At 40.9% G+C, this 23524-nt stretch overlaps 1 protein-coding gene across 1 annotated transcript; it reads right to left on the bottom strand.

Annotated features, from left to right (window-relative positions):
• Positions 1–11731: 11731 nt before the first annotated feature.
• wnt3a (wingless-type MMTV integration site family, member 3A) lies at positions 11732–22298 on the bottom strand. Its single transcript, XM_077615168.1, has 4 exons — positions 22192–22298; positions 16776–17017; positions 12320–12585; positions 11732–12211 (listed from the first exon to the last, which is right to left on the bottom strand). Exons 1-4 carry the CDS (start codon positions 22296–22298, stop codon positions 11732–11734), a joined length of 1095 nt encoding a protein of 364 aa, XP_077471294.1.
• Between the last annotated feature and the right edge of the window lie 1226 nt (positions 22299–23524).

Raw genomic sequence — 23524 nt, 5'->3', positions numbered from 1 at the left:
AACTTTATTGGCAGCGAATGACAGTGGAGCTGGATTGTTAAAATGGTTTGGACATCGATCACAGTCAATGGCACTGAAACATGATCATTTATGCATCATTCTCAGTTCAAATGGTTTGTGGTATATTTTAGTGGCATAGACCATTAAAATGGGTTGAATAGGGTACATAATAGGTCCACATACCCTTTCATCTGATATTATGTTAATATTAAACATCATAAAAGCATTACCAAATATTTGGTATGCATGAGTCTATTAATTTTATGAAGTGCTGACGGGTGATGACTCCCAAATGTATTACTTTCCTTGAGGATGCCATGTTAATGGCTTCACCAACATGTCTGCGTTTGTTTCCTAAAATTGCATGGTTCAGGAGAAAGAAGGATTCTGCCTAATGCTAGCAGTTATGCTACCATTATATTATTATAAAAAAATGTATGCCATTTAATATGAAGTAATTGTCCATTATTGGCAGTAAAAGCTGGTTAGTTCTAGAACAAGGACATAAAAACAGTGACATTTGGAATATAATGGTTTACTGATTAAAATTGTCAAGTGGTTAGGTACAATCAAGTTTGCAAAGCAAGACTCAAAGAAAATTTGTAAAATTGTAAGATTACATGAACAAACCCAGCCTTTTCTATGAATGTAAAAGAAATGTGGTTATTGTTACAATAAATGGCACAATTTCCTATTTGTTAAAAATGAATACGTGAGGAAATACTAGTCTCTCACCTCACGTAGGTCAAAAAACAAAATGTAGCACCACGCCATCATCCCAAATCGAGAAGCTGCTTGAGCTCCAGTAAAATCCATCATTTCGAGCATCACGTTACAAATTCTTCGCTCCTCTTCGCTGTCATATCACCGCACAGACTGACAGTTGTGACGTGTGGACACAGCACTATAAATAAGACAGTAGGGGGTGAACATACGCCTCCTCACACCCCCTCTCTCCTCAGTATAAAAAAGAAAATTCTGATAGCTTGATCAATCTCCCACACAGATAGAGACAGTGTCATGGTCTCCTCAAATATCCTCTCAGGTTTCCCTCTAGTCCACCAATTCCAACAAGGGCCCACAGCCTGACTACACCTTTGCGCGTATTGCTTTCATCATACTAAATCAATATGAACGTATGACTAAATAAAGGGAGGTGCTCAAAGAGGCTGCCTAGGGTATGGGGGCTCAGTAGGGGCCTTGCTCCCCGCTAAGTGGGGATAAAAACTCTCAGCGAGGGGTATGAGAATGCAGTCTCCCATATTGCCACTAGCAAACATTTTCAGGAATTTATTCCCAATGTGGTCACATCGTGTTCGCCATGAGGACTTTTGATAATCTTTATCATAGGCGCACTTTATGTCCCAAGAAGAGAAAAGGGCCCCGCTGTAGTAGTGGTACAATAGCGGGCCAATTCGGTCCGAGACATAATGCAACTCGGATGGACAGGCATGGGATGCCTCCCTCAGGGTCTCATGTTCATGACGACGGCTTGGGCCAAAGGCTCCAATAGAAGCAGAAAACAAACCGAACATTATTATGGCCGCCATGAGCTGATCTGTGCTGGCCCCCGGCCGTGGGCAGCCGGAGCCAGCGGGCACCGTACCCCACGCTCCCTCACAGTAGGGGGCGCCACAGGGGGAGACGGGGCGAGGGTAAACGATCAATGCATGGCGGTGTCGTCTGCCAATCACTTTTGTGTGCTGATTAAAAAGATTGCTAAGGGGATTTACATACCATTTTACACCCCGCCACGGCTAGATGTGGACAAGTTAGATTCCGAGTGCATCATGACGTGCAGACAACACATTTGAGATCAATAAAATTGCTGTTGCCGTTCTATTGAGGACAGAGAAACTTATATATTGATAAGATACAGCATTTTGTGAGTCTCTTTAAAGACAGGAGACCAAACTGCTATGTTTTGCTGCTTTATTTTTGTGCACAAAGAAGAAAACTCTACATTTTGTTAAACCTAGGGCAAGCTCATTTGTGGCAATGGGTGTCTTCAGCCTGTGCAGGGTTCAATGAAATCTTTAGAAAATCGAGGCATTCAAGAGAGAAATGTGCCAAAAAGTTTGATCCCGACTGATTTCCGCGACTATTCTACGACATCTTTTAGAGTCAGTCTTGAATTTCTTAAGCGATTTCTGTTTAGTTTGCCTATTCATCGATCATTCTTGAACCCAAATGTGATTTGCTGTACATTCTCATATGATTTGCTGTACATTCTGCATATTTGATATGCACTCCAATCCTTTGTCACACTTCAATCCAAGTCGAACTCGCTGTGGAACAGGGGAGCCTTTGGAGTCAATGAGCGACATCTTAGGACATCCGTGACAGATGGTTGAGACAAGTCTTCGAACGATGCGCTACTTTCCAATAGACACGGGGGCCTCTGATGTCAGGAAGGTCCGATTGTTGCCTCGCAGGATGTGGGCCTTACTGGCAATGAGTTAAGGGTAAACATGAGCACCGTGCCAAGAGAAGTGGATTTAGCGTAGGAGGCTGATTGCGTGGTCCGTGTTTCTAAAGCGGGCCTTCGGTAAGTGCAGTGTGTGGCGCTTTTTGGAAAGTTGCTTCAAAGAGAACTCTTTGCAAGATCAAACAAGACGCAGACTGAAGGTATCGCTTTGAACAACGTGTTAGTTTGAAGTTGACTACCATTTGCCTTGCATACAGATTTGCGTTCTAATCCCTGCGATGCAGTAGCCTTCACAGATGATTAGTTGGAATTCACAGCATGCACAAACACGGTGACATCATAAAGAAGTAGATAGAAAGTGTGGTCCATTTTAACAGCATGTTAAGATTCATCATAGCATTCTACAATTTTTGGGGTCATTGTTTCGATGTAGACAAAGGGCCTCTTTGTGTGTCTTTATATGTGTGTGTGTGTGTGTGTGTTGGGGGGAAGGAGGGGTGCATAAGGGGGTGAGCGCGTGCGGTTCGACGGCGCACCTGTCTGCCTCCGGGCTGTGCGGTCTACTGCAGCCTCTCATTTCTGGCTGGCGTTAGAGGGCTTGTCTTGGCACCTTGTTGAAGGCCTCTGACCGGCTGCCTGACGCGTCTGACGGGGTCAAAGGTGTCAAGCTGCTCACGTAAAGGCGAGGGCGAATTAGCGCGCTACCTGAGTCAAATGAAGCGTCAAGCCCCCCGGGCCACTGTGCCGTGTTAAAATGCGCATGTAACACACCTCTGTTATCTGTTAGTCCTCCTCATTACACAATCACCACACACTTCTTTGGTATTTATCAGCCTCACAAAGATAAAGACAACCAATCACTCGAAACAAATACTTTTCGCTCAACATATAGTGGCAATTTGCAGAAAAATTACACCCCCCCCCAAAAAAAAAATTAGTAATAATAAAAAGAAATAATAAAGGATAATTTTCACAGATTGCTTTTTGAAAAATAATTCATTTCTCCATTTTCTGGACCGCGTATCCTCACAAAGGTTGCAGGGGTGCTGGAACCTATCCCAGCCAACTGTGGGCAGCAGCCAGGGATCACCCTGAATTGGTTGGCAGCCAATTGCAGGGCACACTGAGATGAACAACCATTCACTCGCACATGCATACCTAGAGTGTTCAACTATTCTACTGTGCATATTTGTGGGATGTGGGAGGAAACTGGAGTACCTGGAGTAAACACACATCCAAAATACACACAAGATCAAAATCTATTACATTAAATGTTTTAACAAATTTAGCCTTATCATTTTTTTAAAATACAAAAGTAGATATTTACAATTAATTGTTTGAATTTCAATTAAATTAATTTGAGCAAATTTAACAATCATTCATGACAAATATCATAATTATCATTAGTAATATTCCTATGCATTAAATAAATAAGGCCACTAGAAATTGTATTAAAAAAAACTTAATGTGTGAAATAAACTGTTACGCTGCATTCCATCATTTTGTATCAACTCCTCCTTCATGTGTCAAGCCTTGCTGTCAACATATTTTTAACTACTGGTTATCCTTTAATTTCTGGCTTCTGCAAATGGCAACAGTTTGGATCATTTGTCCAAGCAGTGACAATCTATGGAGTGTCATATGGAGGAAACCACCTTGCCCAAGCCAAGAATGTTGGGTGTCTCTTTAAAAGTGCTATAATGATATGTTTTATATGCTCATGTGGGTTTGTATTGTGGCATTGCTGATGTTCCACAAAGAGTAGATGGGAGTTGGCGATACGCAGGACATGATGTGTTGGGCAAAGAAAAGGAGCATCTCTTTTCTCGGACTTGGACCTGATTTTTAAATCTACAGCACAAAAATAACACAACAAATATCAGCAAAAGACAACTGAAAGCAGCCTTCCAAAAATGTAATGCCCCCCTGCTAACCAAGACCTTCCAATTAGGGGCTAATGTTATCTATATTAACCCTTTACCCCCCACCCTCCCTTTCTTGACTTTATTGAGGCAGCGGGGAGGGAGGGGTCGGTCGGGGGCTATGTGCTGGCCTCAATAAAAAACAACACTAAAAAGCAATTACAGTGCTGTGAAGAATGGGACTTGTCAGTAATTTGCCGTCTAAAAAGCAAGGAGATTGCAGGTCTGGGGCCGATTGGAATTCTGAGCCTGCAGTGTAGTGTGGGAAAAGCAGTGGGAAGGCAAGCGCTGCCTTTTGTGAGCTAATTACTGGAACTCGCCGAGGCCAGCGCCAGGCCCCGCTAATGATAACCCTGTTCCTTCACACCCCCGCCACCGCGTATCCTCCCTCAAGCCCGCTCGTCACCTTGTCATTGATATGGTTCATCTCGATCACTCGGGTCACGGCCACCGTGAGCAGAGGTCAATAGTGAAGCCAAAAATGATTCATGTATAAGAATACTTTGTGTCTCGGTTCCCCAAATCAATGATCATTTGTCACAACTTATTTGGACATCTTCTATTGCTGACTCCAATCTCTGAAAATATCATAAAGATGGCCCCAAAAATGTGGATTTTATGGAAATTTTAGAACAGGTGTCGGCTCGGGTCCCATTAAGTATTTCAAAGAAATGTTTTGAAATTAGAGTACAGCCTTGCAATTTGTGGAAAAGGACCAGACCGAACATCAACTAGACCAGACTGGTTGCCAGTCATAGATTGGGGACACAGAGAGGCAGAAAACCATTAGCACCACTTTGCGGGACTCAATCCGACGCTTGCCCGCAACGGCAAGTGAACCAGTACACGATCAGATATCAATGTCATCCTCAAGCTTGGGCCCTCCACTTGAGGCATAGGAGGGCTTTGTAAAGAACCTTAGCTGTATCTAGGACTTTACTCTTCTTGCCCGAGTCTTCAGGAGCTGGATCCACTCTCCCAGTTCGGTAGTTAATTCCCCGAATATGCCCCCCACCAGATGAACCATGCTAACCTTCATTACACATCCACTTCATCTGCTCTTTCACCCTTTGGTACTTCTCCACCTTGTCTTTTTCTTCTTCCTGGTTTTGGCATCAACTGCTATTGTTTCATCTATCACCAACACGATCTGCTGCTTTTTGTCCACGATCACAATCTCTATTGGTTATCCAAGAGCTGTTTATCAGTATGGATGCAGAAGTCCCAAACAATGTTGGCCTTGTTGTTCTCAGCCACCCTCTGTGGTTTTACCCATTGGGATCTTTGTACTTCTATTCTTTACTGGTTAGAGATGTTGCTGTATAGTACTATCCCATCATCCCTTTTTTTAAAGCCTGTTGTGAACAATCGTTACATAGCTATTTAACTTATGTATTTACTTTTACATTAAGAACATTATGTAGGCCAGATGATAACATTGTTATAACAACAGTGTTGTCAATGACATTTTCGAGTTTGAGTTTGATATATTTAATAATGGGACATTACATAATAATGAACGTATACATTTATTTTAATGAAAGAGTGGTGATAAAACAACATTATTTATAAAATTGAAAAACAACAACAACAACAAATTGATTTCTGCTCTGTATAAGAGATTTAAAAAAAAGATGCCTCTGTGGGACGCCTTCCTAAAAATCAGCAGGCATTTGCCGAAATCAGACCAAGGGAGAGGAAAAAAACATGTGACGAGACGAGTGAAACTGCTTCTGGCAATGCAGGTGAGCACAGTTTACCTGTTCGACTGCTTGGGACTTCAAACACACCCACGCACGCACACACATACACACATGCAGAGGTGAAAAGGTGACTAATGAGTCTGCCTCCTCCTCATCGCACCTCTCTTCCACTGATGACCCCTTGTCATACCTTACAGGCAGCACCCACTAAACCCGCGTCTGAGCCAGACCACCACATTATACGTCTAGAGTGACGATACACACACATACACGCACACACAAGCGCACGTGCACCCAAGCAGTGCATCAATATGTCTCCCATATCACAATCCCAATGGCTCCTTGTTATCTCGCTAATGTTCACTTGTAAGTAGGGAGGTCTTTGTTGGCTACAACAATACAAACAGGCACTTCAAAAGGTGGCTTTACAGGTGTCACCTCTTAACATTTCGTTCGGATAAACATCCATCTCATTTAAGGCGGGAGATGCACTTCACACTTTTCCTTCCTTGTCTTAAAAAAAACAAAATATGCCTGCATAAACACATTGCCTTTCAACACTACTAAACGAAATATTCGGGTCACACGGGATGAAAATAATGAATTCCACAATTCAACGGGTATCTACGAGAAGGAAGTTTAACTTGAAGAATTTTTTTTTTACTCCCACACACTTACACATAGCTAGGGACAAATAAAAGTTTTCAACCACACACACACACACACACACACACACACACACACACACACACACACACACACACACACACACACACACACACATATATATATATATATATATAATATCTTCTCCACTATATGTACTGTATGAAATGTCACTAAGGTCAGCCTCACCTTGAAATGTAGTCTGTTGTCATTGAATGTCAGAGTGAAACTCCCCCCACATTTCCCCCAAAAGGACATCAAGCAAAAAAGGCCCAGTGATTGCAATTAGGTCCATTGTGTTGCTTTTATATGGTTATTGGCTGCTACCACTCTCACTTTGGCCGTGTCAAAGTTCTCACAGTCGGGAGGACACGATTCCTCCTTTGGCAACTATCTGCTAACAATGTTCGTCTCACGTGGGTGACAAAGGAGTGGCGAGGCGGAGGCTCGCTGCAGGCTCTGCGTTGGCTGCGAGTAAGTCTTCTGTCCATTCTGTGAGCTTTTTCATCTTTTTTTCTCTCCTCTTTCTAATTGAATCGCCATTAGTTTGGAGTGAATGCTGTCTGACAGACCTCAAAATGTGGCTCGTTGGCCAGTTTTATTGGCCTGCAACACACTATGAAAAACATCACTGAACATGAAATTTTCATTCTTAAAATTACTATATGTATTTTTCTTATACACATTTCAAGGGTTACATTCTGTAAATTCTATTATCAAAATAAACATGTTACTGAGAGCTCAGATGCAAAATTCCATCAGTTTCAAATAATTTATTTTTATTTAGGGCGAAAGAAAGCAAGAGACGTTTGACCTGTTTATGTTGTTTTATTTTATTGATACAAAGTTAAAGATCTACGAGTGCCTGATGACTGCATGTGTTCAGTATGACACATGAAACAGGGCAAGGAGGCTGATATATGCTATATTAAAGGTGTGCCACATGATGATTCAATTCTATTTCAATTCAGCGTGCTACCATTTATTCAACTATTATCTAATAATATACGATATTTGTTGTTTATGAACAATTATCAATTGTCACTCATCCATTTTCTGTACTGCATATCCTCACAAGGGTTGTGGGGTGGCTGGAGCCTATCCAAGCCAACTCTGGATTTTTGAGTCAGGTCAATGTCAATTAAAGAGACAATAACTGGAGCAGCACGGTGAATAGTAGTAGTAGTTAAGTTATATATATATATATATATATATATATATATATATATATATATATATGTCTATATAATATATATGTATATATATATACATATATATATATATATATATATATATATATATATATATACACATACACATATATATATATATATATAGCCACACGTATTTATGCTCAACTAATGACAAGTTTGTTTACAGCACAAGCAGGGAGGATTAAACAAAAACAATAACATAAAACTCAGGCACATAAATGTTTGTTTTTATTCAGTCCCAATTCCACAGGCTGCTTTGGAACCGGTTCCAAATTGATACCGGGTTTTGTTACCCAACTCTATACATGCCAATATAACAAATATCACTGTATAGGCACACCCCTAATATATTTATGTTGGGCAAATCAGTCTACACAAATTAACACTATTTTTGTAAATATATACTTTCACTTCCTAATACTATATACAGAGCAAAAAATAAATAATAAAAAAAGGAAAAGACAAATTCACAAACACTAGTATGTACAAAACTTTGGACTTTGAAAAGGAAATTAGAGGAAAATATAATGCTATTGATTCATAATTGACACGAGCACATATAGTGTCAGAAATGCATGAGATGACATTTATGCTTCAACAATTTTTTTTATCTCATTGGCTTTCTTTGACGGCAATAAACATCTAATCCATTTGAATTCATGGGGATTAGCAGCTATCGCTATTGCCGTAAGGGAAAAAAAATTGAGGTACAGCGGCCCAATCGCAACAAACATAGTAATTATCTATTCTGAGTGACACTGCACAGTTTGTCTTGTTCCAAGATTTTTGTTTACTGTTTAATAGAAATAAAATGTTTGTGATTAATCTTAAAATAATAATAAAAACATTTGCTCTATTCAAAGCAATGACCATCTAAAACATGAATAACTATATTGTTTAAACTGTAGAAGATTACTGTCTGCAACATTTTGTCCAAGCCTCACATTTCCCAAACAAAAAAAAAGCATTTCTTTCACAGAAAGAATCCAAAGCAACAAAACCTATAGCAAGACATAGTTTATACAAGAACCTAAACACAGACCAATATTCAATTGATTTAGCAGCATTAAAAGATAGGAACAATTGATAGCCTCGGTAACGTTGCTTTTGTTTCTTTCTTTTTTTATAATTCAGAGAAAAAACGGAATATGCTCTCACATTTTCATCTTTTTACCAGAACACGCAATTGTGCACTGCGAACAAGCCCCCAACATGCAGCGTAGTTTATGGAGCTTGCAAGGAATGTTGAAAAATGAACCATAATAAAGGTTTCTTAGAGTAGCATTATAGGCTACATGGGAAAACAAACAACAACAAGAAAAATAGTTTAAAGAATCTATGCATATAGTATAGAGGCTACGTTAACAAGCAGCCCATAATTCATTACTGTAGTTAAAAATATAAACAGTTTTGAACAGTCTTTTATTGGCCTTAGAATGTACCTGGATAGCGAGATTTACTAGAAAGCAAACAGCAGTGTTTGGCAGAATGAGGAATTGAATCCACATCATTGTCACTATGTAATGACATTGCTGTGCGTCACAGTTTGGACAGGAGCATTCCTATAAGTTGACCTGAAAATATTGTTTGGAAGTAAATGTAATATGAGCTTTATGTCATAAAAAAATTAAAAGACCTATTGTTTTTGTTTCTTTTAAAACAAAATTAGCAATCAATTAGAAAAAACAAGTCACATATTCTAAGAAATCCTTAAAAAAATAAGAAAAAAAGAAAAATATCCTAAAATGATGGCAATATAGTTGCTAGTTTGAGATAAATAGGAAAAAGGGACAAAACTTGAGGGTAAAATTGGGAATTTGTCCTTTTCATTGTTGTCTTGAAATAAATAAAATGACTGTTATTTTCTTTAAACATCTACCTCGTTGCAACTAACACTTTCCATTCATGGGACATCATTAATACTGATAAAAGAGAATGTGCTTCATAAGACTTGATGGTCAGTGCTGCTCTTTTCTTTTTTGGGGGGAAGGGACAAGTCATGCATGTGCAGGTAAGTCTCAAATCTTAACCTTCAAGTCTCTTGTAAGTCCCATGTATTTCTTTTTTCTTGGGGAAGTCATGGCTTGTAATAGGTCAAGTCAAGTCACATTATGTATTGTAATTTTATCGACAGAATATGATCTTAACAAATTCAAAAGAAAAGGATATATGTAACTGGCAGTAAATATCACTAGTTCATGTGACCAAAATTTTGAAAGGATTATTTGAATTTTGTTAAGTTCACTGAAATACCTTATTAAACCAAAATAAACTGTCATAACGTAATACAATTATTTATTAAAAGCACACACATACAAAACGTAAGGATGAACACTGAGTTCAAACGATGAAAACAAATAACAGCTAATTGTATTAAAGTCCGTTAAAGTCCTTCTATCTCTCTGTTTCACTCGCCCACACACACTTGCTGTTATATTAGGATAGCATTAGCTGAAATGACAACTAATCAGACAATGTTGAATTGATGTGAAATTATAAACAAATTGACAAGGATTTACTGAGCTGAACAGAGCTTCAAATGTTGGACAAAATTTGACGTTGTCATCTTACTGTCAGTGATTTTCACGTTGCACATCTTGCAAAGTGCTGTTCGTCATTTACCGTGTTGCTAAAAATCCTGATACTCGAAGGTAATGGGCTACAGTCGACATGTTGATATGCGGTGGTGGGCTCTGCCGTGCAATCCTATTTCACCAATGTCATTTATACTGAAAACATGATGTGACTAATAATAACCCTAAAGTCAATGTGTCTCAAGTCAATCCAAGTCCCAAGTCTTTAACTTCCAAGTCAAGCCAAAAGTATTATATCTTATTTTTTCAAGTCAAGTCACAAGCCATTCAAACAGCGACTCAAATCGACTTGAGTCCAAGTTATAGAGTCTCAAGTCGCCATCTCTGGTTATAGGGGTTCCCTACAGGTATCTTTGGCTAAGGAATTCCATAGTTTATTTTAGAGAATGTTCTTGTTATGTTTGAACAATGATGGTAACTAAGTTTTTGCACACAACTATGAACAATGAACTACATTCCAATAGTGCCTCTGAACGCATAATAATTTTTTCCCCTTTAATTTTCATTAAAAAAATGGTGTATATTCTACAAATAATGTATTGTTGTTTGTCCCACTATATGTAGATACTTATCGGCACAGTCAGAATTAACTCATTGGCTACCATTGACAACTCGCTGGGAGGGCCTTCTCATTCCAAATGGAATGGATATCTATCACTATCAGTGGCAGCAACCATTTGCTGTTCATGTGGTCTGATTTCACATTGAGATAGATAGGCAATGGACAATTTACCATCTTAAATAGACCTTACATCAGCAAACTGTTCCACAAAGCGCTGCAGTAGGTGTGGGCTTTCGATCCGACCCGTCAAGAGGACACCTTTTCCCCAATCTGAGACTGGTTTGCCAACATCTACCTTACATGCACTTGGAGGTCATGTGAAGTCAATACAGCCATCAAAATCGGACCATTTGTTGTACTCTTACCAGCTAAATTAAACAGATGATGCAGATAATATGAAAAATAAATGAAAATAATATGTAACACCAATGTGGTGTTTGATGTTCCAGTGTTTTGTGCGCCGCCATGAGAAACCATTGGTCCTTATCAGCACATGATAAAGCTGCTCCTTGTAAAATGTCTCTGAGGATGGAGGCTGACCTATCAGGCACCCGTGAACAGAGCGCAGCGTCCCACCTGACGAACCCCACGGACAGCTGGTCCCAGCACAAAGTTTGAAGCTTCAAGATGACGAAGCGGCAGTTATTTACAGGTGTGAACGTCGTAGACCCTGATGCACTCCTGACAGCTGACATAGCAGCACCAGTGAAAAATGCAGTGGCACTTCTCCTTGCGCCTCTCTGTCCGTGTATTGTGGCCACGGCCGCAGCAGAGCAGGTCGCAGCCATCGATGCCATGCGACGTCAGGTTGCAGAAGCGATCGCGTGTGCCAAACGAACCCGTCTCGATGTTGGGATCACAGAAGTTGGGTGAGCCTTCGTAGTAAACCAGGTCGTGCTCTGTTGGGGGTTTGAAGTAATTGTAACGGGGTCTCAGAGTTTCCACCCAGCCGCGAGACTCCTTGTGTTTCTCCACCACCATCTCCGAGGCGCTGTCGTACTTGTCTTTCATGTAGTCGCCGATGACCCTGAAGTCGGGCTGAGACCACCAGCATGTCTTCACCTCGCAGCTGCCCGACAGCCCGTGGCACTTACACTTCAGGAAAATGTTGTCGTTGAGGGACTGGGGATGATAAGGCACTTGTTTATTCATCAGCAGTCACAGAGAACTAAATCTATTTATATCTATACACTATATTAATTTTAAGGTGAAATCCCCAAATGAGCTCACCGTCCGGCCGGCCTCATTGTTATGGCGATTCATTGCTGAGCGGGCGTCGGGGCGGTTCTCCCTGGCGTCGGCAAACTCTCGAGAGACCATGCCGCCAAAATCCACATCTTCGCTGCAGCCGCCCCACTTCCACCCCTCACCAGGGGGGCCCTTGTGACGCGCGTCGCATCCGCAGATGGTGGCGGAGCCGTCAGCACATGCCCGGGTCACCGCAAAGGCCACTCCAGCCGAAGCGATTGCGTGGACGAACGCTGACTCTCGAGTGGCTGCAGGTGAACAGATACGCACTTTCGAATAAGAATGTTCCCTGGCTACAAGACCAAAAATGGTTCAAACCCCACTAATGAAACCACTGGAAACACATTTAGGTTATGAACTTCTGTCCCAGAGGTCATTACTGGTGTCAACCAGGCGTTTAGGTAGCATTCACAAAAGACCCCAGCGTGGGGCTTTATTCATCCCAGACATCAATCCTCATGTCTGTGAATAAGGCCAGCAAGGGTCTTTGTCTCTGGGCTGACATAGTTAACTGATGACTCATCAGACGTCATGAGAGGATGACACTGGCCCGACAGTCTATCATTAAGAGACTCAATTAAGCTTTTGAAAGGTTAGGAAATAGCCACACAGACGGCAGTAAAAGATGTCGATATATCATAGAAATGGGATTAGAATTGTTGTATGAATGTGACCACATCTTGGAATACTTGTAAAAAGAGCAGGTTAATTATGGAGCATTTCCGTGGAAGCTCAAGAGTGAAGGTGGAGAAGACATAAAGAGATGAGTAAAAAGTTAAATACAGAAGGCACTCCTCCCTGACAGCAGGTTCCAACCAGTTAAAGTACTAAAGGGCATTAGACAATAATGACGCAAGAGAAAAGGCCCACTGTCATCCTCCACCACCCACTCCACATAGCTAGTGTATGCTTGCTTGGCTGCCATAAATGTAACTGATTCTTAACTGACAAAAAGTACAGGCTGACAATTTCAGGAAAATGGAAGGCAGTATTGTTGATCAAATTAACTGTCAGGGTTGTGACGGAAATAAGGAAAGAAAGAAATGTAGAAAAAGGGATAAAAAGACAAAAAACAAACACAGAAAATTTCAATGAGTAAGACTATTATTTTATTGAAAAACTCCAAATCTACTAACCATTATTGATCATAGACATGACTTAATGCTTTGAAAAGTGAACTTTAATCATGATAAATAATACATTTCTATAGATTTATCTACCCATTGTATAAGTGCGTAGTTTTCAATGAACAGAGCTGAGGATTTGTTAGTTACGTCTGGATTTCCCAGTGGTAGGCCATATGGCCTTCTAAAAAACCTTGGATGGGAGTGAAAAAAATCCTGGGAGTTCTAGTGCTAAGTGACTAGTCTTACTAAAAGCCTACCAAGTGTGGCTCAAACATTGAGCCTTGATGAACTCCTTTGGCAGCTTTGCATTGATACTGCAGAGGATAAGTGAGTTTAGGGATGAACGGGGCGAGGAAAAGAGGATTATCTTGGGACAAAATAAGTAAAGGGATAGACCTGGGAACCAATTTAACAGGCCCTAGCTTCGCAATGTGAGCATTGAGGCTCTAACCTGAAGAAATGGGGTGAAATGATGAGTGGTCTGTTTTAGAACATCACCAGTTATTGGAAAACAAATGCCCTCATCTCGCATTGTTTCTTCATAAATGCAGTCGAAAAGCAAACAGCGCTGAGATCTTGAGAGGTGGTTTTCACTGGCCCCGTAAAGATATTTAGGCGATCAACATGGAGTTGACCTTTGGTGGCCAATTACACTGACAATAACATTTATTTCACCTGCTCTGGCATTAGTTCCACTGCTTGGTTTTAGGACCAATTGATGGGGTTTCGTGACAGTTTGCATCCCTTGACAGCGCTTTCCGACCAAACTCTGCCACCACCGACAGGCCAAGTGGTCCCTACAACCTGCTGGGGGGTTGAATCCCCTATTGTGCCTCCACTGTCACGCTGCGTTATCCCCACAATGGCTCCAGATATTTTATATGAAATTTGCCCTGGCCAGTGATTAGTGGGGACCAAGTTAAGTCATAGCAACAGAGAACTATGCATTGGCTGGACCCTGCTTGTCGGCAGACGGGGAAATCCCTATTCAAATGGTTTAATAAAACAATCTAAAGGGCGTGTGAATGGGGAAAAGCACTTTTTCTCCTGCTTAATCTCATGGTTGCAAAGATATTGTGCTCCAAGCGCAGCACCGCAGGGAGTGGGGCTAAGGTCCCCCCATCAACTCCATTTGCCACACCCCTTCTTTCTTTTTGCCCAGAGTTAATGATATACCGGCGTGCTTGCTTTCCTCCCCCAGCACGATGAGATGTACAAACATCTTAGCTCATCCCAAATACTTACACTTTCTCATCCTGAGGTCACAGGTAATTCCTTACATAACCCAACCTCATCTTGGTTTGGGCAAAATGAGACAAGATTTCAGCTCATTGGAACGTGGAAGCTTTTCATCCACAACACGTATGCATTACGTCAGTCGAGTTTCCAATCATGCTGGTAATGGTTTGAGGTAGGGGTGACTGTGCACACCTGTACCTGTAATACCTGCAAAATTACCATGGTTGCCTCATTTTGTTTTAAAGGGGCCTCCGTAGCTCTGTGGTCTCACTCACAAAACCCAGGGTGGTGGAAGGGAGCTGTTCAGTAAATACCAGGAATGCCAAAAACAGCTCCGGGATTAGATCGTTGCTCTGAGAACACCTGCACAACTATCTGCTACTTTTCATCAAGAGCAGATTCCTGCAGTGCATGTTTTGACACTTTACTTAATGCAAATTAATGAGTTCAGACGCAGCCTGCAGGCAGGGCTGGCGATTTGGGGTGTGGAGTGAGCAAGAGACAGAGGGTAGACGATCAACAACATGGCAACTGTTTGCCCGAATGACGTGTGTCGTCATTCCCGTGTCTGATCACATTTGATCGTAAAAGGAGGTCAACCGGCTCAAATGCCGTCTAATAACCAGCCTCAAATTGTCCTCCGTGTAGAGAAGGTGAGGATTACGAGGCCCGTTACGGGTAGCAAGTGAGCACTATAAAGACGCCTGCTACCCTTTGGCCCAAAAGAAGCTGGAGGAAACGGACACACTATAGTCTGAATTACAGACAAACGGACAACAGGGAGGACAATGGCTCTGTAGGACAGACAAACACCAGCATCAATCAAATCCAATGAAATGGAAGCCCTTTCCTACTATAAGCCCTATCAAAGGCCTGGAAGCTCCCCAGTCATTCTGCGTGGCCCCTGACAAAGGCACTTAATCCAGCCACTTTGACCTCTCACATTATTAAGGGCTTCACTGACCTTAATCCAATCAAAATGATCTACTGAAGCCCTGTTGCTACCTCCCCTTTTACACTCAGTGCCCTAGCAATTTGGGCCTGGGGAGGAGGCAACCAATGGGGGTGTGGGTGTTTTTGCCCCTACAAAAGGAGGGCGGATGGAGAAAGCCTCACACCTCCTACTCATCCTCGAGCTTCTGTTATTACCGGCTCAACAGTTCATTAAGTGTTAAGAGTTGAGAGATTAAAGCAGTTGGTCAGTCTCACCTCAACATGTTTAAGTCAAACATCTGGTATCTAGGTGATGCTTTCAGAACCTTAGTATCATTGCACAATTTGAGCTCCAGATAGGTAATTTCAATCTCCCCCCCCCCCCACCCATAAAAACAGCCAATACATTTTGCCAAAACCAATATTGTTATGATTATGTTATTCTATTTTAAATGGACACTAAAACTGGAACTGGAACATTGGCAGCAATAATGAAGATTGGATGGGTGGGTGTCTGCTTAGATGGATGGATAGATATTAAGCATTAAGGTTGGATTGTTACTTTATGCATGAAATATTTGATTGTCACATTAAATTGTTGGTAAAATTCTCATCCACCTAATCCTGAAAACATTACTGCCATGATTTATCGTGTTAATCAGCTTTTTTATGACATTTGTCTGGAAGTTTCAATCCATCATCACCATAAGTCAACATTATATAAGATGCCAGAATTTGACACAAAGTTTTGTAAAAGGCACTTCAAAGAATCAACAGCAAAACAACCAATGGGGATTCCCTCTTAAAGAAAACTCCAACAAGACTGAACGTTGTCTGATTGTATGCATGATTTCAGGCGTGGTGTTGTCTTCGTTCTATTTAAATAAGGATTTGAATGAGCGTAATGGCTGATGCATGTGAGAAGGGCAGGTTATTCCCTTGCTTTCTCCTCAGGGTGTTTTTTTAGAATGTGTAATGAAAATCACATGCAACACTTGTCAACGGTCTGTTGGGAGGTCACAAAGCGTCAGAGAAAATTATTTTCGGTACATTAGTCTGACTGCCAGAAGGCTTCATTAAGTTGGCATGTTGAGATAGGAACAAATTAAGTATGCGCAGGAACACAAAAACAAAATTACCTTTATCCAACACTGGTCCAAAAATGGCCAGATTGTCATTGATGGTGGTGCAATTCCAGCGCCGCCCTCTGAACTGGTGTTGGCACTCCTGGATACCGATTTTCACCCCTTCAGCCACACTGGGCATGATTTCCACGTAGTTTCGGCAGAAACGGAGCTGCTTGGGCACCAGGCCTGGAATGCTGCCGCAGAGAATGGGTTGTGTTCCCAATGACGAGTACTGGTGGCCCACTGCTAGTGACCTAGACACATATGTTTTAGCACCCCCCAAAGGGAGAAAAAACAAACAAAAAAATACGATTGTAAGGTCAAGATTTAATCATTCATAGGTCTCCTATCCATTTGATCTGGGAGGGCTTGCAGTGAATTAATATCAATACCAAACCTGCTAACTCAAATGGACTGGATGGTTAATGTCACGAGTCGTATCCAATGAGTTCTCAAATCTGTGATGTGTTATTGCTAATTTGGGTATAAAAGGATCTGTTCCTCACTTCGCAGACAACTGGCATTTGCGAGCATGGAAATTGGAGGCCTGCCAGCACAGCTCTTCTGTCTGGGATGAAAGTCCACCATGCATCTTAAAGTCTTCATAGACCTTAAGCTGACAAGCAGGAGAGCTACACCTTGTTATTAGTCGTCCACACACTTAACAGGCCACCAGCTTAGGCTAATAAGAGTGCAAATGCTACGTCAAAACTTCATAGTGTATCAAGCGCACACACATGACCCAATACCTGCACCTATCCGTCTACCCTGTTTTTCTTGGAGTATGAAACAAGTGCAAACTTGGTTCACTCATGAAACCTGTGCTTTCTATTCCCTACCATCTATCTTGTTATCTTCATTAATTCTGACATCTGCAATGCATGAGGCAGGTTACCCAATGTTTTTGTCTGCATTTGTTTGTCAGCAGCATAACTCCAAAGAAAACCTCCTCTTCAAAATGTTGAGTGGCGTGCCGTAGGTCAAAAAAGTCTTAAAACTGATATGGCTTTTGGATTTCAAAGAGATTAGGTGATGTAAATGTAATTCTTATGAGTAATTATGTAATGATAATTTCGTCATCATTTTAATTTAGTAAGTACGTTAAATGTAATCCCTGCTCTCAATATTTTTACCTTTGAAGACAAACAGACGTCCTTCCATTTGACAATTATGACTGAAAGTGAAACAATATGGACTGGAGCTAAGGCTTGTTAAAATATTAAAGTGCTATACTGTTGACAAGAATATTATTTCCTATTTTCTCATTTCTATAAATAGATGGACGACTGATCAGCATAATGATTTACCAACGAAACAACATTTCCCATCTTGCCTGTGGCTACAAAATCCTGGAACCTGCAAATAATTGTGATATTTCAGCTTTGGTTCGAAACACGGTGCGATCGCTTTCACACATAAAGCGAACCAAGACCACCAGAGTTCACCAGTTTATATTCACACCATCCCATAAGGTGCGCAACATGGATCTTTTTTTAGGTTTGGTCCAGACCAAAAAGGATCTTTGGCAAGTGCCCTGCAGGTAAACTGCAAAGTGACTTTTTATCATGGTTCCTCTCCACTTCAATTGCGGTCACTAAATGTTACCCTAATTTTATGATCCAATCCAGTGATTGCAGTGACTGTAGCATCCACGCAAAGGTAGAACTCGGGCAGGTGTGCCGTGCTTGGCCGCACGATGAGCTCGCTATCTGTTGACCTTTCGTCCAGAGACTAATCACAACAAGATTAGCAAAAGTCCTGACATTCGCCTGAGGCTGTTTCCTGTAAAACCTCCCAGTGGAAAGCCAAATGACCCCTGTTTGACAGCTCCAAACAAGTTGACCTTGAATACCTCCATTATACGATAATTCAGATGATGCGGATGACATATAAATTGCTTGTTGAAATTGGAATTTCAAGATTACATTTCAATATTGTTGGGTGTCACAGTGTGTCAGTCAGTAATTTAAAGTTTTATGTGCCATCAAGGCGATGTCAAAGCTATTTATCACCCTGTTTCTGCCAAAATCTCTCGCCGCATTTCTCCAGAGTAGACCTCTATAGTAAATCACTGAAAAGTTGAGTGAGTTTAAAATGGCTACAGAGGAAGTCGCAGCCGTCTGCGGCATCCGCCAGTAAACAAGAGCAATGCTATCCTTAATTGACCTCTCTTTGGCCCTTGTCACTCCATACACCTCTCCCGCCCCCTTCCAAGAGCACATCACTCCCGGCAGAAACCCCGAGTCCACATCCCCGAGCAGAGCAGACTTTTGGTTCGCACAACAAAAGAGTGCAAATGCAAAGGAAGCCCGTGTTGGCCAATTCATCACAGGCTCATCACTGTGATACTGCAGGGGAGGTGAAAACAAGCGCCGCAGGCTCGCATTTTTAAAGAGCCCCTTGTCAGTCACATCCTGAACCTCCTACATTTCAGTTGCCTTCCAGGAGAAAAAAAAACTGGCGCCTCTGAGATTTTCAAACACAAATTTGTATTTGGAAATTTGACTGACATGTCTGATGTCTGTAACATTGTTAGAGCACCACTTCTAAGTCGCTATTACATTTTTCATGAATATTTTATGGACAAAATAACTAGGGCACCTACTGTCTATTATAAAACGTGACATGACAACTGACTTCTTGAATTGTTGCTATAAGACTGTGATAACTGCAGTCGATTTTTTTTCTCGAGATGTTTAAGGCCGGTGGACACTGAGGTTACACTTGAAAGATGGCGTGGAATGAATCCAATTGATGTTTTAGTTCATTGTAAATATGCTTAATTTAATTATTTCACACCAGATTCAACCTTTATGGACATGACTTTGTGTGCCTAAAATAGTTAAGTACAGTTTTTTTTGACAGCCTGGCCTCATTTGGGTGCCCTGAAACGTCCAGAATGTTGAGTCTATCCCAACCCATTTGACTCATTTGCTGTTGATGACTGTGACAGACTTCTAATCGTTTGAACTGGGAGGAGCTTCCACTGCTCAACTGTAGTGAATGGGTGACTGGACTCATTGAGAATAAGGTTGCTTCTCCGTACTATTCTCAAAGAAAAATTTTTCCATGTACACTGTGCATGAAGACCAGGGGACATTCATTGGTCCTGCGCACAAGCTCCGAGAAAACAAGTGGCCAGGATAGGACAGACTGGTTGCAAACAAATACTGAAGCAAAAACACGTCACATACAATTATTTGTCTGGGTATACACGTTCGGCCCCCATCCCCTATAAGCGCATCCAGTGCAGGTTTAATGCATATTTCAGCAAGCCCAAGCAGGGCCCTTCAGAATTACCACTTTACTTGTGGGCCCTGGGGCCTTGGAGCCGACTTTGACATCAAGAGAATATGTTTGGGAAAAGGAATGTGCGGCGAGCTTTCACCTCCAGGTATTTATCTTCTAAAGGTGGGGTGGACTCAAGGGGGAAGGGGTTGGCGGGTGACTTTTTGGCGGGTGTAGCCAGGCTATGTCATGGCAGGTCTAGAGGAGACATTGTAACTTTGGGGCACCGAGGCCAGAGAGTGACACAGCGGACTCGCTTGGACCAACGCCAACGGAACACTACAAATACGACATTATTTGACTTGGGATCAGTTGCCACGAAACAAACAAACAAAAACGTCTGAGAAGATGAAAACCATTACGTCAAAGAGTGATTGTTTTTGCTGGTAGCAAACTGTTCTGCTGGACTTTCTTTGAATCAAACAAGACCTACCCTCCAAAATCAAACTGTCAGCTACTTAAAAATGAACCTCTGTTAGTATGACACAGTATAAACAGCCTTCCATTGTTTACTTGGTTTGCAATAATCTGTCTAATGAGAATGGATGAAATAGGAGAGTTTTTGAGATCCAAGTGCAATGGTGCTGATGTGGGTCTGCATTTTTTTCCATCGAAGGCCCAAATGTTATATCAGGGTTTCCTTCCAGCTAAGCATAATCATGATTATCTTCCTCATCACGCTCAGCACCTGTGGATCTGCTACAGGAAGATAACACCCACTATATAACAGTGCACAAATATTGAATCATAAAACAAAATATATTATATTTTGTTTGGGATATTCCAGGAGCCCATTGCACAATCTGAAGCAGGGATTTTTCCACATTTGGCAAGAGTTGCATTAGGTTATCTTATTGAAAGTTACAAAACATTATATTAAGCACAATATATGGCGCAATAAAAGACGTTCAGTGCTACTTGCACTTTCCACAGAAACTATTAGCTGCCTGTTTCCTAAAGGCGTGGCTAGCATATGGCCCGCAAGCCGTACAGATCAACCTGATCTGAATATGTGGCCCACCATGAAATCCTAAAAAGGGGTTAGCCCCGGGTGAGTAAATACCGCTATCAGTAGCTTTTGAGACTTCCTCATTTAGACCTGAAAGTTGAGATTTCTAATTTAACTTAATATTTGTTGCATAGTTACTGATCGAAATATATATTGGCTAAGGTCAATGCATGCATGAAACCCCCCTTAATAAAAAAAATACTAGCAATGGACAATGGACATGGGCCGAATTATCACTGTCAACCCTAGCAGTTAAAATAGATTGGACAGCTATCACAGTCAATGGCACTGAAATATGATAATTCACTGACAGCCCTCCCAGTTTAATTTGATTGGCTGTCTCTTACACTCAAAACGATTAATAAAGTAAAGAATGAACATACTTCAAATGACAAAATAAGTCAGTTAGCAATTCCTAAAAGGTTATTCCACTACAATAAACTTCAAGTTAAATTTGCACATAATTCAATACAAAAATGAAGAACTATAAATCTTAATTCTAGGACTTTTCAAGTTTCAGCATCCATTTGGGAGATGCAAAATTAATGAAAACATCAGAGATTTCTTAAAAGTGGGAGTTACCCCATATTGACAGAGTGGACAGCGATGAAAACACAACTTGCCCATTACTGTTATACTGGGAAAATGATTGGATTTACTTGGGTGCCATGTATTGACGACACATCTAATCTACAGCTTGGTATGTTCAGTGTTTGAACTTTATGCCAACACAGATCATTAAGAAAAGCATGATAACCAAATCATCTCAAGTAGGATGGCGGAATAAGCATGTCCAAGCATCCCGAATGTGGAAAATCATTCCTCATGCACCCACTGTTATCAGTATATATATACAAAAATGTAAGGACCTGCTATGGTTTATGGATAGTGTGTAAATAAGTTTCCATATTTACTAAAATTAGCAGTTGTAGTAATGAGTTAAAAAAAAGGAAAACTGGACTGAACCACAACAATCACAATGACACACAGAAAATCACACACATTAAATACAAATAAATCATGAATACAATATTACGGTAATTGACGGTAATTTAATGTATGGGTAATTTACCGATACAAGTGCGCTCAATTTTCACGTCTAAAGTAACTCTTGCATCAAAAACGACTTACCACCAGATTGGATAACTTGCCATGACACGCGTGAGCCCGCAGAGCAAGAAGAGAAAACATCCAAAGAATATCATCCTCCAAAAAGTTCGACCGAACCTCTCCAGCATGAAGCCCGATGATGCGCGCCCGCCTGACGCGCAGACGAATCGGAACCAAAATGACGCAAAAACAACCAAACAGTGACGATGATTGGACCCTTATCTAAACTCGCGTGTGCCAATCACTCTGTAGCTGACAGTCATATAATACATATATTTATATACTTTTCTTTTTTTTAAAGTTATAAAGCCCGTTTTTTTGCATGTGCGTGTTAGGACCCAATCGTGGAGAATCGCAAAAAGTTGAACTGAGATAAATCGCTCAAGTTAACAATTTGAAGACGTCTTTTTTTGGAGCTCATTGAGAATTGCGGTGCGTGTGATATATAATGTAGTTTAAAGGGGGGAGAGAGGGGAGGGTCCGAGAGCCTTTTAAATAGACATCGGAACCCCCACGGATTGCGTAGCTATAACAACCTGTCCGGATTTCACTCCCTGGCTTGAAGCTTCTAAAATGCAGAAATAAATATGTGTGAATTGCTCGGTACCATTATTGACTTCTCCATGAACTTTTTTTTAAGGCGCCTACAGGAGCGAGTCCCTTTTCGTTATCAGGTGCAATATACATAAATCATTTCATCATAATGGGAAAAAGATGGATAGTATTACCAGAATTTGTGAGTTATATATAAAAAACAATAAAACTATAGAACAATCAAGTGCAATGACAAGCAACGATAAGAGCTGCAACGTTTTTCAAAAGCTTAAGTTCATTCTGAAATATAATTGCAAGTATGTCTTGAGAAAATATAAGTCTACATTAAAGCGCTCTGCACCTGTAAAGTATGAAAAATCTAAATAAAATGAAACATTTTGAATTCGCTTAACTCTTGGAACATTCTGATTCTCACATTGAATACATGCATCGACATTTTTTTTGGTTGCAAAACAAAGCATTTCAGCAGTCACGCCAGCAGGGGGACACCAAGATGAAGTTTGTCCAGTCATACACAAGAGACACATATCTCCTACTTTTAATGGTTTGGTCATATAGTGTGAGGTCCAAGGATTGCAATGGATATCGAATAATATAGGAGTAAGATTTTAACAAATTTATACAGGTTTTTATTAAAAATATTTTATTAATAATTATCACACTGCGTCTAAATAAGCCACAACTTCAGCCATTGCCCTATCATGAACTATTCAATATTAATTATAGAGGTTCGTATTAGAAATATACATATTTTATTCATCAGATCCCCGAGGCAAACTTTACCTCTGCTTCATCCCAT

The sequence above is a fragment of the Stigmatopora argus genome, chromosome 12, assembly GCF_051989625.1.
Source record: "Stigmatopora argus isolate UIUO_Sarg chromosome 12, RoL_Sarg_1.0, whole genome shotgun sequence".
Taxonomy (NCBI): domain Eukaryota; kingdom Metazoa; phylum Chordata; class Actinopteri; order Syngnathiformes; family Syngnathidae; genus Stigmatopora; species Stigmatopora argus.
This window is presented reverse-complemented; position numbering and strand designations above follow the sequence as displayed.